The 15473-nt window shown below is 47.1% G+C and overlaps 1 protein-coding gene across 4 annotated transcripts in view; it reads left to right on the top strand.

Annotated features, from left to right (window-relative positions):
- The window catches only part of LOC137437508 (FYVE, RhoGEF and PH domain-containing protein 1), a 246501-nt gene that overhangs the window by 229837 nt on the left and 1191 nt on the right, over window positions 1-15473 (top strand). For all 4 annotated transcript variants that reach the window (XM_078766002.1, XM_078766001.1, XM_068131886.2 and 1 more), the window contains 2 exons: window positions 13724-13855; window positions 14766-14903. In XM_078766002.1, coding sequence (XP_078622128.1) covers window positions 13724-13855; window positions 14766-14903 — 270 coding nt within the window. The remainder of the gene's footprint in view (window positions 1-13723; window positions 13856-14765; window positions 14904-15473) is intronic.

Raw genomic sequence — 15473 nt, 5'->3', positions numbered from 1 at the left:
TTAACCCCCTTGCCCGCATTTCTTCTTTCACCATTTTTAGCCAAGTCTTTCTCAGTCTTCCCCGTCCTCTACTTCCTTCCACATTCATTTCCATCACTCTTCTCAACCAGTCAATTTCATCCTTCCTCAACACATGACCAAACCACCTCAACCTGTTCCTCTTCACAGCATCAATCACAGGCTCTATTCCCATCATTTTTTGCAATTCATCATTTGTCTTCCTCTCTCTCAACGATACTCCGCACATCCATCGAACCATTCGCATTTCCACCCTTTCCAACCTTCGTTGCTGCTCTACGTTCATTACCCATGTCTCGCTCCCATAAATTATAACACTTCTCACACATGCAGCATACACCTTTCCCTTCAGCTTCAACGACACTCCCCTCCTCATCAGCACGTCACTCAGTTCGCGAACCTCCTTCCATGCACATCTCACTCTAGCAACCGTTGCCGAGTCTGATCCACCTTCTCCATTCAGCACGTCTCCGAGGTAGCAAAATGTTTTCACACCTTCCAGCTTCCCGCCGTCTCCAAGATCCAACTCAACATTCCCCCGTGTGCAGCTCCCTCTGTGCACACCTTACATTTGAATGTAGTTGCCACACTGGTTAATGACCCTCTCAGACCACTACATTTTTGATGAACCCACTCAGCGCACATTGTACATTGAATGAAGTTCACTCCGACACCCTTCCTGCACACAGCACAGGGCCACTTCCCAGTTCTTTCCACCTCACCACATGCTTTACCACTTGCCATCACCTTCGTCTTTCCTATGTTCACCTTCAGACCTTTTGTCTCCATACATTCCTTCCACTTGTTCATCTTTTCCTTCAGTCCATCCATACTTTCCGCAATCAACACCAGATCATCTGCATACAACAACTCTCACGGTAAACCCTCCTTTACGTTCTGAGCCAGCACCTCCATCACAGCTACAAATAGTAGTGGACTTAGTACCGAACCCTGATGCACTCCCAACTTCACCTCAAACTCACCACTGTTCCCGTCCTTCGTCCTTACAGCTGTGCGCGCTGTTTTGTACATTGCCATCACTACTCTGATCTACCATTCCTCCACTCCTAACCTCCTCATTGCCCATTTCAATACTTTGCGTGGAACCCGATCGAATGCTTTCTCCAGATTAACAAACCCAAGAAACAACTTCCTCCGCTTCTCCGTGTACTTCTGCTGCAACTGCCTCACAATAAAAAGCGCGTCTGTCGTTCCTCTTCCTGGCATAAATCCAAACTGCATTTCGTCGATCTTCACTTTCTTCCTTATCCTCCTCTCCAACACCCTTTCCAATACCTTCATTCCATTCTCCAATAACTTTATCGCTCGGTACGAGCCACACTCTAGACTCTAGAGGGTCACCTTTCCCCTTGAATAGAGGGACGAGGGTACTCAGTTCCCAATCCACTGGAATGCGGCCTTCTTTCACTGCCAGATTACAGATCTCTGTCATTCTCTTCACACCCCAACTTCCTGCTGCCGTCAACATATCTCCCACAACTCCCATCGGGCCTCCCGCTTTTCTACTCTTCATTGCTTTTATCGCTTCCTCAACTTCCTTCTCAGTTACCTTCTCTGCCGGTCCTAAAACTGGGTTACTCTCTATGTTGCCATCCCATTCATTCTCTGTATTCAACAGCATTTCCATATATCTTTTCCATCTTCCTTTAATTCCATCTGGGTCCACAACGATTTGTCCCACTTCATCCTTCAAGCAACTCACCCCCATCACATCACACCTCTCTTTCGCTATCTGCTTTGCAATCCTGAATACTTCTCTCTGACCCTCTTCCGAAACCAAGCATTCTCCGAACATTTTCCTACATGCCTCCTGCGCCTTTGCTACCTCTTTCTTTGCAGCCTTCTTGGCTGCCTTATAACTTTCATGCTCTGCTGTTTCTGCTCCCGTACCCTTCGCCTTCTGCCACTCCTTGAACTTCTTCCTCTTCTCGTCAATCCTCTTTCCAACTTCATCATCCCACCACCATGTTTCCGAGTGCCTCAGTGGTCCTTTTGTCCATCCACATACCTCACCAACGGCTCCCAACAGACTAGCTTTCATTGACATCCAACCACTTTCAAGCTCAACCCCATCATCTGCTGCCCTACTCAGCCTCTCTTTCAATGCCTCCCTTACTGTCACCTCTTTCAACCTCCACACCTTCATTCTCGGTTGGTACTTCACCCGCCGAGCTCTCCTCGCACCTTTCACCCTTATGTCGCAGACAACCAAGTTGTGCTGTGAAACAGCCTCCTCCCCCGGGATCACCTTTGTGTCCCGGAGGTGCCCCCTATCTCGCCTACGCACCATCAGGTAGTCAACGGTTGTCGTCGACCCACCTGACGTGTATGTAACAAGCTTATTATCCACTTTCTGGAACTGAGTATTACAAATCAACAAATCAGCTCCATCAGCAAACTCCAAAATCCTTACACCTTCTCCATTTCTCACACCATATCCGTAAAGGAAATCTCATTTCCTTTCACAAAGCCTGAAACAAGTGTGTGTCCACCCTCAGGAGAGCCAGGAAACAATATCTCACCGTTCTCAAGACCGAACTCTCTTATCTGTCTCCCTCTTCCAAATCCTGTTGGCGTCTGGTCAAATCTGTTTCTGGTGTTTGTTCCCCCTCCATCCCCTCCCTCACCTCAAACGGCTACACGGCTGACTCCGCACATGAAAAAGCTGAATGCCTCAACTCTGTGTTTGCCTCTAAATCTTATGTCCCAAACCCATCCCTCTCTATACCCACCGTACCCAGTCGTACCCAGCTGCTCCTGGACTCTGTGTCCTTTCCTCCTGACAAGGTGGAAAAGTTTCTGTCAACCCTCGACTCTGATTCTGCAACTGGTCCTGACGGCATCAGCCCACGGGTCCTAAAATCATGTTCTTCCGCTCTTTCACTCCCTCTTTCTGTTCTCTTCACCCTCTCTTTTGCTCAAGGTCATCTGCCATCTGCTTGGAAATCAGCCAACATCACCGCTTTGCACAAAAAAGGTGCAAAAACAGATCCTAGCAACTACAGACCAATCAGCCTTCTCCCAATTATCAGCAAAGTCATGGAATCCATCATTGCTTCAGATATGAAATCTTTCCTCTTCTCCAATGGCTTGATCTCTGACCATCAATTTGGTTTCAGACCTGGTCACTCTACTCTGGACATGCTGCTTCTGCTTTCTCAACAATGGATGGAGGTCCTCAACGCCAAACAGGAAATTAGAGCGGTCTCCCTTGACATTTCACGTGCCTTCGATACGGTCTGGCACCCCGCTCTGCTCACCAAACTCTCCTCCTTTGGTATCCATGGAAATCTCCACGCATGGCTGGCGGACTTCCTCTCTGTTCGTAGTCAACGTGTGGCCCTGAATGGGTTTCTCTCATCTCCTCTTCCTGTTCAGGCTGGAGTTCCCCAAGGCAGTGTTCTGGGACCTGTGCTTTTTCTGGTCTTCATCAATGATCTCTCTGACTCTCTTGAAAATCCCCTCTATCTCTTTGCTGACGACTCTACTCTCTGTCGCTCCATTCCTCATCCCTCAGATCGGCAGTCTGCAGCCTCCTCACTTTCTGCAGACCTGGACAAAATCACAGACTGGGCAAACAAATGGAACATGTCTTTCAATCCTGACAAATCTCACACTCTTACGATGTCTCTCCGAAAAGACCGACTGGACAACCCTACCATCCACTTTCTGAATAATCCTCTCCAAGAAGTTCTGTCACTCAATCTTTTGGGTCTCACTATCTGCCATGATCTTTCCTGGGAAAACCACATTTCAAATCTGGCCTCCAAAGCCAGTCGCCGACTGGGCATCCTCCATCGTGCGAAGTCCTTCCTTGGTACACCTGAGCTCCTCACCACTTACAAGGCTTTCATCCGCAGCTCTCTGGAATACTGCTCTCCCCTCTGGGCTGGTGCTCCTGCCTCACACCTAGCTCGTCTTCACGCTGTTGAAACCAAAGCGTTCAGAATCATTGGAATCTCCCGCGATGAAGCTAACTCCAAGGGCCTTTCACTCACTCACCGCAGGCAGGTTGGTGGTCTTTCCGTCTTCTACCGACTCCTCTCTGGCCTTGCCCCCCCAGCTCTCTCTGGGCTCTGTCCCCCAAATATTCCTACAGGTCGCACAAGATCTGCCTGCAACCCTCTTATGGTTAAACTGCCAAAATCAAGACTTTCTGCTCACCTTCACTCCTTCATTCCTCTTTTCTCCCGCCTCTGGAACAAACTCCCTCACTCTATTCAATCCCACTCCACCCTCCAGGTCTTTAAAACAGCTGTTCACCACCATCTCTTATCTTCCCCCATCCAAAACCTTGATCTTTTCTACCCCCGCTAATTTCGGTCCCCTTGTGTTTTATACCTCTCCCCCCCCCCCCCCCCCTTCCCACGCCTCCTCCCCCCAAGCCCTCTACCTCCCACACTTCTCCCTGCTCTCAAATGTTGTGTTTGTGTGCTTCCCCTTCTCTCCCCATCTTGTCTTCCGCTCCCTCTTTTTATATGTTTTGTTTGTCTGGTTGATTTGTTTGTGAAATAAATGTTAGCTCTTTCACGAGCCTCGATTCAGTATACAAAAAAAAAAACCAAAAAAAAAAACCCATGAACTCCCTCAAAACCATCCATACTCCTTCCCACATGTCCATTTAGGTCTCCTCCTACCACAACAACTTCCTCATCTTTCACGTTTTCCATCAGCTTCTCTATTGCACACCAGAACTTGTCCTTCTCTTCATCGCTCCGACCAACCTGCGGACCAGTCACCAAAATATCCATTTTATCTATATACAGACTTGGCATTTAATATGGAATTTTTTTTTTTTCTTGACTTGGATTTACTTTCTCAACTCAGTATATCAATCTGGTGAGTTTCTTTTACACTTTGGTGATTTATTTGTTAAAAGAACCATGTCACTGATTGTCTGTCGCAGCAAGAAGTCAACAACAGGATTATATCACAGGTGGCGTGGCAAAATGTACGGACAGGTGCATTTGATGATTGGCTTCACAGTCGGGTATACAAGGGTTGTTGCGTTCTGTATTAGTGGAAAACAACTGCTGCACGTCTCCCAAAGTTATTGCCGCTTCCTCTGGAGATGGTCCGTCAACTCGACAATGCTGTTTGTCATGGAGTGGTGGCTTTACGAAATTACGGCATGAAACAGCGTGCTATTGCTCGGCAGTATGGCATCACTCAAGGTCAGGTGTCAAAGATCCTGAAACGAAATGCTCAGAGGGGTGTCCCTACTCCAATACCGAGGCCAGGACGTCCCCGCAGAACCACAAGGAGGGATGATCGCCAGCTGCACTGGTTAGTCCGCAATGGCCATACCAAGTCAGCTAATCGGCTTAGGGCTGAGTGGCAGCAACTGACAAATGTGCCTGTATCCAGAAGGCTAGTCAACCAACGACTGGTTCAAGCAGGCTATCGTGCCAGGCGTCCCCTGAGAAAGCCATGCCTGACCAGACAACACTGCCAGCGCCGATTGCAGTGGGCCAGAGAGCACCGTCAATGGCAGCCAAGACACTGGAATCACGTGACCTTCAGTGACGAGTCTAGATTTCTGGTCTATCGTCAAGATGTCCGCGTCCGAGTACGCAGACAAGTGCATGAAGCCTACAACAAAGATTGTATAGTGCCAAGAGTCCAAGCTGGAGGTGGTGGGGTGACCGTTTGGGCCGCTTTTCATGCAGGGGGCAAAACTGACCTGGTTGTTCTGAATGGAAACCTGAACCAGTTCAAGTACAGGGCCATTCTGGAAGAAACATTGCTTCCATTTGCTCGTGCAGCCTTTCGAGGAAACTTTGTCTTCAAAGATGACAATGCACGGCCTCATCGTGCTCGCATGATCCAACACTTTCTTGCTGACTGTGGTGTAGGGCATATGGAGTGGCCTGCCATGTCCCCGGATATGAATCCGAAAGAGAACTTGTGGGCAGAATTAACGCGTCAAATCGACCACTTGGACCAGCAGCCGACCTCTGTGCATGAATTGCAGCAGGCTATTGTCACTGCATGGCAAGCGATTCCTGTCCAAGCCTTGGCAAATCTCGTGAACAGCATGCCTCGACGTGTACGTGCTCTCCTGAATGCTCGTGGGGGTTACACGAAGTACTGAACTGTAATTTTACTGTCCGTAATCTCAGTCGTAATTTAACTTTTGTTTTTGTTAAAAAAAAATTTGGCTGATGTGCAAAATAAAGAGATACTTCTGGAAAACGTACAGAAGTTTAACACAGTATTGTCCATGAATTGAGTTCGATATCAGTTTACATCACTTTCAAGGATCAATTTATTTATTTCGAAATGTCAAATGTGGTTTTTGTTTCTTTTAAAGGTCACATTAACAAAATCTAGAATAATTTCAACATAATTCCAATGAACTTTTGGTTCTAAGACATCTTGAAAAGTAAGTTCACCCCCACAAAAAAAAATTCCATAATAAATGCCAAGTCTGTATATAAAACACAGTTTGTTTGTGTGTTACCTATAGACTCCTAAACGGAGAGGCTCACGTACTTGATATTTGGCATAGACATGGCCATTGAGCCTGGGAAGGACATGGCCTACCTAAAAATATTTGACAAGATCCATATTTTTTAATTCATATTTACCTCACCGCATTTCAGCGAGGAACATTATACACGGAATCTCAGCCTGTGCCAGAGCAGCTCGCTGATTCGCTCAGAGCGATCACATGATGTTCCATCCTCGCCGCCAGACCACTGAACTGAAAATATATAGAATGACCATTGCCATTCACACCACACAGGTGGAGATGCAGCTCCCGGGCGCCATCTTGGTTGGCACTCGATGCTGGGCGATGGTGATTTCCGTCACGCGTTTGCACGTAATTCAGAGCGAAAAGCGATTGAGTTTTTTCACCTTTTGTGCGATCGTGTTTTGTGTCGATTTTGTGCGATATGAATTAAACGTCTTTGAAACAGCTGTGAAACGTCTTTCCACAACCCTTCCGTAACCGATTGGAGCAGTTTATTGCCGCACAAAATGGCATTTTAACAGTTGTCTGGCTTTTAAAATCTGGGACACGTTCAAAACAAACGAGATCCGCGAAGCGAGTCGGTGGAGTTGTGCTAACCAAGATGGCGACACGGCCGCTACACTTTTCACGGAGTATGAGCGTTCTATATATTTTCAATTCAATGCGCCAGACTCGCTCACGTACTTGATTTTTGGCATAGACATAGCCATTGGGCCTGGGAAGGACATGGCCTACCTAAAAATGACCTCCGATGACGAGATCCATATTTTTTATTCATATTTAACTTAGCGCATTTCAGCAAGGAACATTATACACTGAATCTCAGCCTGTGCTGCAACGTCATTGTTGACTGGCCCTCCCCTTCCCCCTTCTGTCCTCCCCACACCCCCATCCCCCTCTCCTCCCCCACTTCCCCTCCCCCCTCTTCCTCCCCTTCCCCCACCCCCCCTCCCCTTACCCCTCCCTCCTCTCCTCCCCGTTCCCCTCCCATCCCCTTCCCCCGCCCCTCGTTCCCATCCCCTCCCCCGCCCGGCAATGCCGGTTACTTCTGCTAGTACGCTATATAGCACAATGTCTCATTAGAAATGATTCATACTAATCTCATAGAACCCATCATTGGCTAATTACCCCACTAAAACCATGTACTTTTGAATTAAGCAGTTCCTCAGTTTCCATATCACTTGGCAGCCATTTTGTAAGATGGCTGCCACGGTCGTCAAAAGACAAATCTGCAATGCCCTAATATCCAGGTCCGATCAACAACACACAACAATATGCATTGTATGGCCATTTTCCCTGCTAGAGCGGGGGTTCGCCTTGCGGTCCCCATGACAATCTTCTCCATTTTGCCCTATTTTCTGCATCTCCCCTTGTTAACCCCCTTGCCCGCATTTCTTCTTCCACCATCTTTAGCCAAGTCTTTCTCGGTCTTCCCCATCCTCTACTTCAATCTACATTCATTTCCATCACTCTTCTCAACCAGTCACTTTTATCCTTCCTCAATGCATGATCAAACCATCTCAACCTGTTCCTCTTTACAGCATCAATCACAGGCTCGATTTCCATCATCTTTCGCAATTCATCATTTGTCTTCTTCTCTCTCAACGATACTCCACACATCCACCGAACCATTCGCATTTCCACCCTTCCCAGCCTTCGTTGCTGCTCTACGTTCATTACCCATGTCTCGCTCCCATAAATCATAACACTTCTCACACATGCAGCATACACCTTTTCCTTCAGCTTCAACGACACTCCCCTCCTCATCAGCACGCCACTCAGTTCCTGAAACTTCTTCCATGCACATATCACTCGAGCAACCGTTGCCGAGTCTGATCCACCTTCTCCATTCAACACGTCTCCGAGGTAGCAAAATGTTTTCACACCTTACAGCTTCACGCCGTCTCCAAGATCCAACTCAACATTTCCTCCATCTGCAGCTCCCTCTGTGCACACCTTACATTTGAATGTAGCTGTCACACTGGTTAATGACCCTCTCAAACCACTACATTTTTGATGAACCCACTCAGCACACATTGTACATTGAATGGAGTTCACTCCGACACCCTTCCTGCACACAGCACATGGCCACTTCCCAGTTCTTTCCACCTCACCACATGCTTTACCACTTGCCATCACCTTCGTCTTTCCAATATTCACCTTCAGACCTTTTGTCTCCATACATTCCTTCCACTTGTTCATCTTTTCCTTCAGTCCATCCATACTTTCCGCAATCAACACCAGAACTCTGCATACAACAACTCCCACGGTAAACCCTCCTTTACGTTCTGAGCCAGCACCTCCAGCTACAATTAATATTAGTGGACTTAGTTGGAGATATGACCCCTGATGCACTCCCACCTTCACCTCAAACTCACCACTGTTCCCGTCCTTCGTCCTTACAGCTGTGCACGCTCATTTGTACATTGCCATCACTACTCTGATCAACCATTCCTCCACTCCTAACTTCCTCAATGCCCATGTCACTACTTCACGTGGAACCCTATCGAATGTTTTCTCCATATCAACAAACCCAAGAAACAACTTCGTCCTCTTCTCCATGTACTTCTCCTGCAACTGCCTCACAATAAAAAGCGTGTCTGTCGTTCCTCTTCCTGGCATAAATCCAAACTGCATTTCGTCAATCTTCATTTTCTTCCTTATCCTCCTCTCCAACACCCTTTCCAATACCTTCATTCCATGCTCCAATAACTTTATCGCTCGATACAAGCCACAGTCCAGAGGGTCACCTTTCGCATTGTATAGAAAGACGAGGGTACTCAGTTCCCAATCCACTGGAATGCGGCCTTCTTTCACCACCAGATTACAGATCTGTCATTCTCTTCACACCCCAACTTCCTGCTGCCTTCAACATATCTCCAACAACTCCCGTCGGCCCTCCCGCTTTTCTACTCTTCATTGCTTTTATCGCTTCCTCAACTTCCTTCTCAGTTATCTTCTCTGCCGGTCCTAAAACTGGGTTACTCTCTATGTTGCCATCCCATTCATTCTCTGCATTCAACAGCATTTCCATATATCTTTTCCATCTTCCTTTAATTCCATCTGGGTCCACAACGATTTGTCCCACTTCATCCTTCAAGCAACGCACCCCCATCACATCACACCTCTCTTTCGCTATCTGCTTTGCAATCCTGAATACCGCTCTCTGACCCTCTTCCGAATCCAAGCGTTCTCCGAACATTTTCCTACATGCCTCCTGCGCCTTTGCTACCTCTTTCTTTGCAGCCTTCTTGACTGCCTTATAACTTTCATGCTCTGATTTTTCTGCCCCGTACCCTTCGCCTTCTGCCACTCCTTGAACTTCTTCCTCTTCTCGTCAATCATCTTTCCAACTTCATCATCCCACCACCATGTTTCCGAGTGCCTCGGTGGTCCTTTTGTCCATACACGTACCTCACCAACGGCTCCCAACAGACTATCTTTCATTGACATACAACCATTTCAAGCTCAACCACATCATCCTCCACCCTACTCAGCCTCTCTTTTAATGCCTCCCTTACTGTCACCTCTTTCAACCTTCACACCTTCATTCTCGGTTCGTACTTCACCCGCCGAGCTCTCCTCACACCTTTCACCCTTATGTCACAGACAACTGTCCAGGTCCGATCGATACTCCTATATCAGTCCATCTTTGTGCCAATGTATTTATCACAAAATGCACAACGGCTTTGACGCCCCACTATATAGGAACATATAGGTTGTAATGCTGAAGACTATGTGCATGTTTCTTAGGTTGGTCCACATTTAACATGTGTAAGGATGTTTTCAAAATAAGGCCTTATTGGACATGATACTAGAAGTGGACTCAGAGACATTATAATTTGAAGTTATTCCCGAATGTTCCAAACAAGTTGCACTGGAAGTATTGAGGTCAAATTTATCCAATCTCTGTCGGATTTACTTAAAGGAGAAGTCGAGGACGGGGAAGACCGAGAAAGACTTGGGTAAAGATGGTGGAAGAAGAAATGCGGGCAAGGGGGTTAACAAGGGGAGATGTAGAAAATAGGGCAAAATGGAGAAGATTGTCATGGGGGACCGCAAGGCTAACCCCCGCTCTCGCAGGGAAAATGGCCTTAAAATGCATGTTGTTGTTGTTGTTGTTGTTGTTGTTGTTGTAAACAGTCACTAATGCTGTTTATAACATTAAACAAAGAAATTTGGAGGAATCCAGACATCCATGAGGTAAGTTTTACTTGCAGAACTGAGCGAAGATCTACTGTAATCTATATACCCCACAAGGGTTGGAAGTGTGCTCATTTACCAAGTAGCTAGCTAGCGCTTGCCAAGCCAGCCGTTCCTTAACGGTTTTGAATGGCGTGCTTGCTTGAATGCTTTAACCTCTTGGCGATCTCCCTGCAATAAACTTGGTAAATGAACACACACCCGATGTTCTTGAGACCCGACCATAGAGAGACTGTAATCTATATACCCCAAAGATGAATGACCCTTCCTGCCACTCCCGTTGTGAACGGGTGTACTGGTAAAATAAAATGTCAGTGGTGGAGTTAGCTGTCGTAATGACATCATAGACGTAATGCCTAAGTCACACATAGGCGGATTTGTCAGCGACTACTGGCGACTGGAAAAATCGCCACCACCCGCCAACAATCGTAATGAAACCGTAATGGACGGTCGCCTGTAGTCGTGGTTATCCTCCCCAGGTCGGCTGCAGTCGGCAAGAGCCGTAAAGGGGCCAAATATTTTTTTAAATGTTTAAAAACGGCGCGCTGTCGCACTCGAAAAAAATCCGCCATGCTGTCGTGATGGAGCCGCCATGCTGTCGTCGGTATCCGTAATAAGACCGTAAAGCGGCCGCAACCCAGTCGCTCATAGTCTTCCGCAATCGCCCCACCAGCTAGCACGGCAGAGATGCGAATGCCATACGGCCTGCCTGCGGCATCTTCCCGACTACGGGCCGACACTGTTGCGGCTGCATATCGACTACAGAAGAACTGCCACGTCTCCCCTGCGGCCACTATATAGGAACATATAGGTTGAAATGCTGAAGACTATGTGCATGTTTCCTTGGTTGGTCCACATTTAACATGTGTAAGGATGTTTTCAAAATAAGGCCTTATTGGACATGATACTAGAAGTGGACTCAGAGACATTATAATTTGAAGTTATTCCCGAATGTTCCAAACAAGTTGCACTGGAAGTATTGAGGTCAAATTTATCCAATCTCTGTCGGATTTACTTAAAGGAGAAGTCGAGGACGGGGAAGACCGAGAAAGACTTGGGTAAAGATGGTGGAAGAAGAAATGCGGGCAAGGGGGTTAACAAGGGGAGATGTAGAAAATATGGCAAAATGGAGAAGATTGTCATGGGGGACCGCAAGGCTAACCCCCGCTCTCGCAGGGAAAATGGCCTTATCTTCCGCAATCGCCCCACCAGCTAGCACGGCAGAGATGCGAATGCCATACGGCCTGCCTGCGGCATCTTCCCGACTACGGGCCGACACTGTTGCGGCTGCATATCGACTACAGAAGAACTGCCACGTCTCCCCTGCGGCTATGGGAGACTGACGACGACAGCAGTAGGACTAGTGGCGGCCGAGTTACGGCCATTGGCGACAGAGATACGACTGCCTGGCGACTGCATTACGACATACCACGATTCCATGGCAAGACAGGATGGTGTGAGGGTCTCCGTGGAGTGAGGTCCTGTGGTGCCGACAAGGATATGGCTTTATTGTTTGGACTTGGGACTTTTGGGAACTTTATTTTTGGGACTTTGGTCCTTTGGAAACTTTATTTATGGGACTTGGGACCAGTGGAAATAATTTGTTGGACTTTATTTCCATTCTCTCTCCCTGCAGAAAAGTTTGATTATTACATTACAATGATACATCTTTATTAACTTTCTTATTGTACATCAAACATCTTTATGCTTCATGTCATACATCATTGAAATGAATAAAGTGAAATGTAAAATAGAGAGATAAAGATTTAAAAAGTTGTGTGAATCGTCTCCAATCGCCGGCGGTCTTATTGCAGTCTTGCGGACGTCGGAGTAAACCGCCACCCGGCCCCAATGCAGTCGCCGCGATCCGCCATCGGTCGTAATCTAGCCGCCAGACTGTCGCCACGCTGCCGCCGTGCATCCGCAATGCAGTCGTCGTCGATCTTCAACAGTCGCCATCCCACTCGGGGCGTCGTCGCAATGCAGTCGCAATGTGGCCGCCTGCAGTCGCCATACTGCCGCCTGACCATATTTGACCGCCCGAAATCGCCAGTGGTCGCCGAAAAATCTTGATCGCCGGCAGTCGCCAAAATATCCGCCTATGTGTGATTTAGGCATAAGGATAGACGTCTCGTGGTGGAGACGTAAGGACGTAAGGTCTCGTCAGTGGTGGAGTTAGCTGCCGCTACTTTATATGTAGAAGATAATGTATTTTAACTTCCAGTACGTTTGCAGTCACTACGAATGGATTAGTGTTATGATTAGATTTACGATAATATTAACGTTACGTTGTCATTATTTCGAAAATGACATTACTATAAAAAAAACTGAGGTGAATTCCTTACTTCCTCGGTATATTATATTAGTGCCGAACACCGATCATCATGATTCATGAACCATACACCGCTTCAATCCATTAACTTTGTATTCACGACATTGGGATTAAAGTGTTATGGTTATATTTACTATATTATTATTATTATTGTGAAAACAATACTCCTGAAACGATACAGTTCTGTATTAAGAAACCTGGGCTTAATTTGTCCGAAGATGAGGCATGCGGCCTAAGGTCGATACGTACCGTATTGCTGGAAGAGCCATAACGCCGATGCTTTCGATATTTCATGGTCATTTTAACAATCAGTTTGTTTGTGTTTCACACTGAATGAAAAATGTAAAGGTAGAGCATGGCGATTGTGATATATGACAGGTTCGACGATATGTTTTGCCTGAACGAAATTGGAATCAAAATGGCGGTGTGTGGAATCAGCCGCCGTACTGACGTAATGACATCAGACGTAATTACATCACCCTGTCATGCGACCAGATTATCAGCTCTGATTGGTATACGTTTGAGGGGACATACATACATACAGATAGACAAACACTGTTCTAGACGGTTTTGCCCGATGGGCTCCGCCGTAAAAACATGATTAGCACTGCAGTGAGTTCAGTATGACCACACACTCCTTTGTTTGTAATAGCACTCTTCATCACTCCCAGGTGGTCTGCGGTCGCTGCTCAGACTACAAGGTGCAGTTGACCTATGACAATCGACTGGGCCGTGTTTGCCGAAACTGCTACACAGCGCTGCATCCAGAGCCTATGGACGGAGAAGAAGAGGTCTCAATCGAGGCAAGTGCATTACACGTGTGTACCAGGGGAGTGGGGACTCTGAGTATAAGTATGCCAAAGCTTGGTTTGAAGTTGGGCAATGATCTCACAAACCAGCGATTGAGGGTGTTAACCTACCCAGTCCTGAAATGAAACAACCAAGTTTTTAAATAGTGACGTTTTGTGCATTCAGCCTCCGACACAGAGTTCAGGTCTGTTGAACCAGAGGAGACAACAATGAAGGACATGTGAAAGTGTCAGGGACGTCCTGTGGGAGGAATGATTCTGTTAATCAGATGATGACCGCTTCATCAGCAGCGGCCTGAATTGAGAGGCTTTTCAGGTTGGAGCAGAGGCTTCGGATGCTGGAAGCCCACACAGATAGGGATCGGGATGAGGGGGGAAGCTAGAATGGGGTCAGGTGGGCGAAGCGGGCTGAGGGGAAGCAAGGAGGGAGCTGGGAGGGGTGGAGTGAGGGGGAAAACTCATATATTGAGCAAACCTGGTAAGGATGAAAAGATGAGTTTTAGCAAACTGGAAAATGTTTCATATCACAGGAGCGAGCAGCAAGTTGTGATTGCTACACGAAAACGGGCTGTTTGGTCGAATGGTTAAAAACTTCTCTCTCAGACCTGCATTTGGCAAGCGGTGATGAGTTCTGCCAAACACCACTTAAAAGAAGTTAAAGGAGGCCTGCAGTGGGACTAAAATAGGCCGGTATACCTTTTATTTACTCATTGCTACACTGGTATGACTTAGAACAGAACGAACCTAAGAGAAAGTGCAATTGAGATACTTAGATGGATTGCTGCGATCACAGTGACCACAACTCCTTCTCTCCCCACCAATCCAATGACAGAATGTATGTTTTGCATTTCACAAGACAGGTGTCATGGAAAATAATGAATGATGGGGCCATTTGCATTTGCAGCATGGAGATGCAGTCCAAAGTAACAACCTCATCTGTGGTTACTTGAACCTTGTGGAACGTGGTACACGTCTGTCACGGATATGGTGCACCATATTCACAAAGGAACCATTGGTGCTCTATGTGTTTGAAACACCCAAGGTGAGGATGTTTCAGTAAATACAATGACGTTCCGTTATTGACCCAACAGGAAGCACGTGGGAAAAAGCGGGGGTTTTTTTTTTTTTTTTTTTTAGCTGCGACGAGCAGCTCTATGAGAGGACTGCGTTGTTGTTCTTGTTGTTGGGGTGCCTTTTTGAATAGCGCATGCGCATACACTCGGACGTGCATGTCTGACGCTAGTGCATGCGTATAATTTAATGACTGGTCGAATTTGGTAGCGCATATTGCAACGGATATCCTCATGATTCTACACGTCGCAGCTGGTGACCACACTGTGGTCATTTTTCTCTTGTTTTTGTATCCAAGATCGAGGCTCATTTAAGAGCTAGGGGAGTGGGAGACAAGATGGGGAGAGGGAAGCACACAAGTACAACATTTGAGAGCAGGGACATCGGGAGATCTGTGGGAGGGAGAGGGCTTGGGGGGGGGGAGGCGTGGAAAGGGAGGAGGCATGGGAAAGGGGGAGGGAGGGGGGGATTTCATTTCAATATAGCCAAATACAAATGAAGCCCAGAGCATTGTTGTGATCGATAACACATACGTTTCCAA

The sequence above is a fragment of the Myxine glutinosa genome, chromosome 12 (assembly GCF_964187855.1).
Source record: "Myxine glutinosa chromosome 12, kmMyxGlut1.1, whole genome shotgun sequence".
In the NCBI taxonomy this organism is placed as follows: domain Eukaryota; kingdom Metazoa; phylum Chordata; class Myxini; order Myxiniformes; family Myxinidae; genus Myxine; species Myxine glutinosa.
This window is presented reverse-complemented; position numbering and strand designations above follow the sequence as displayed.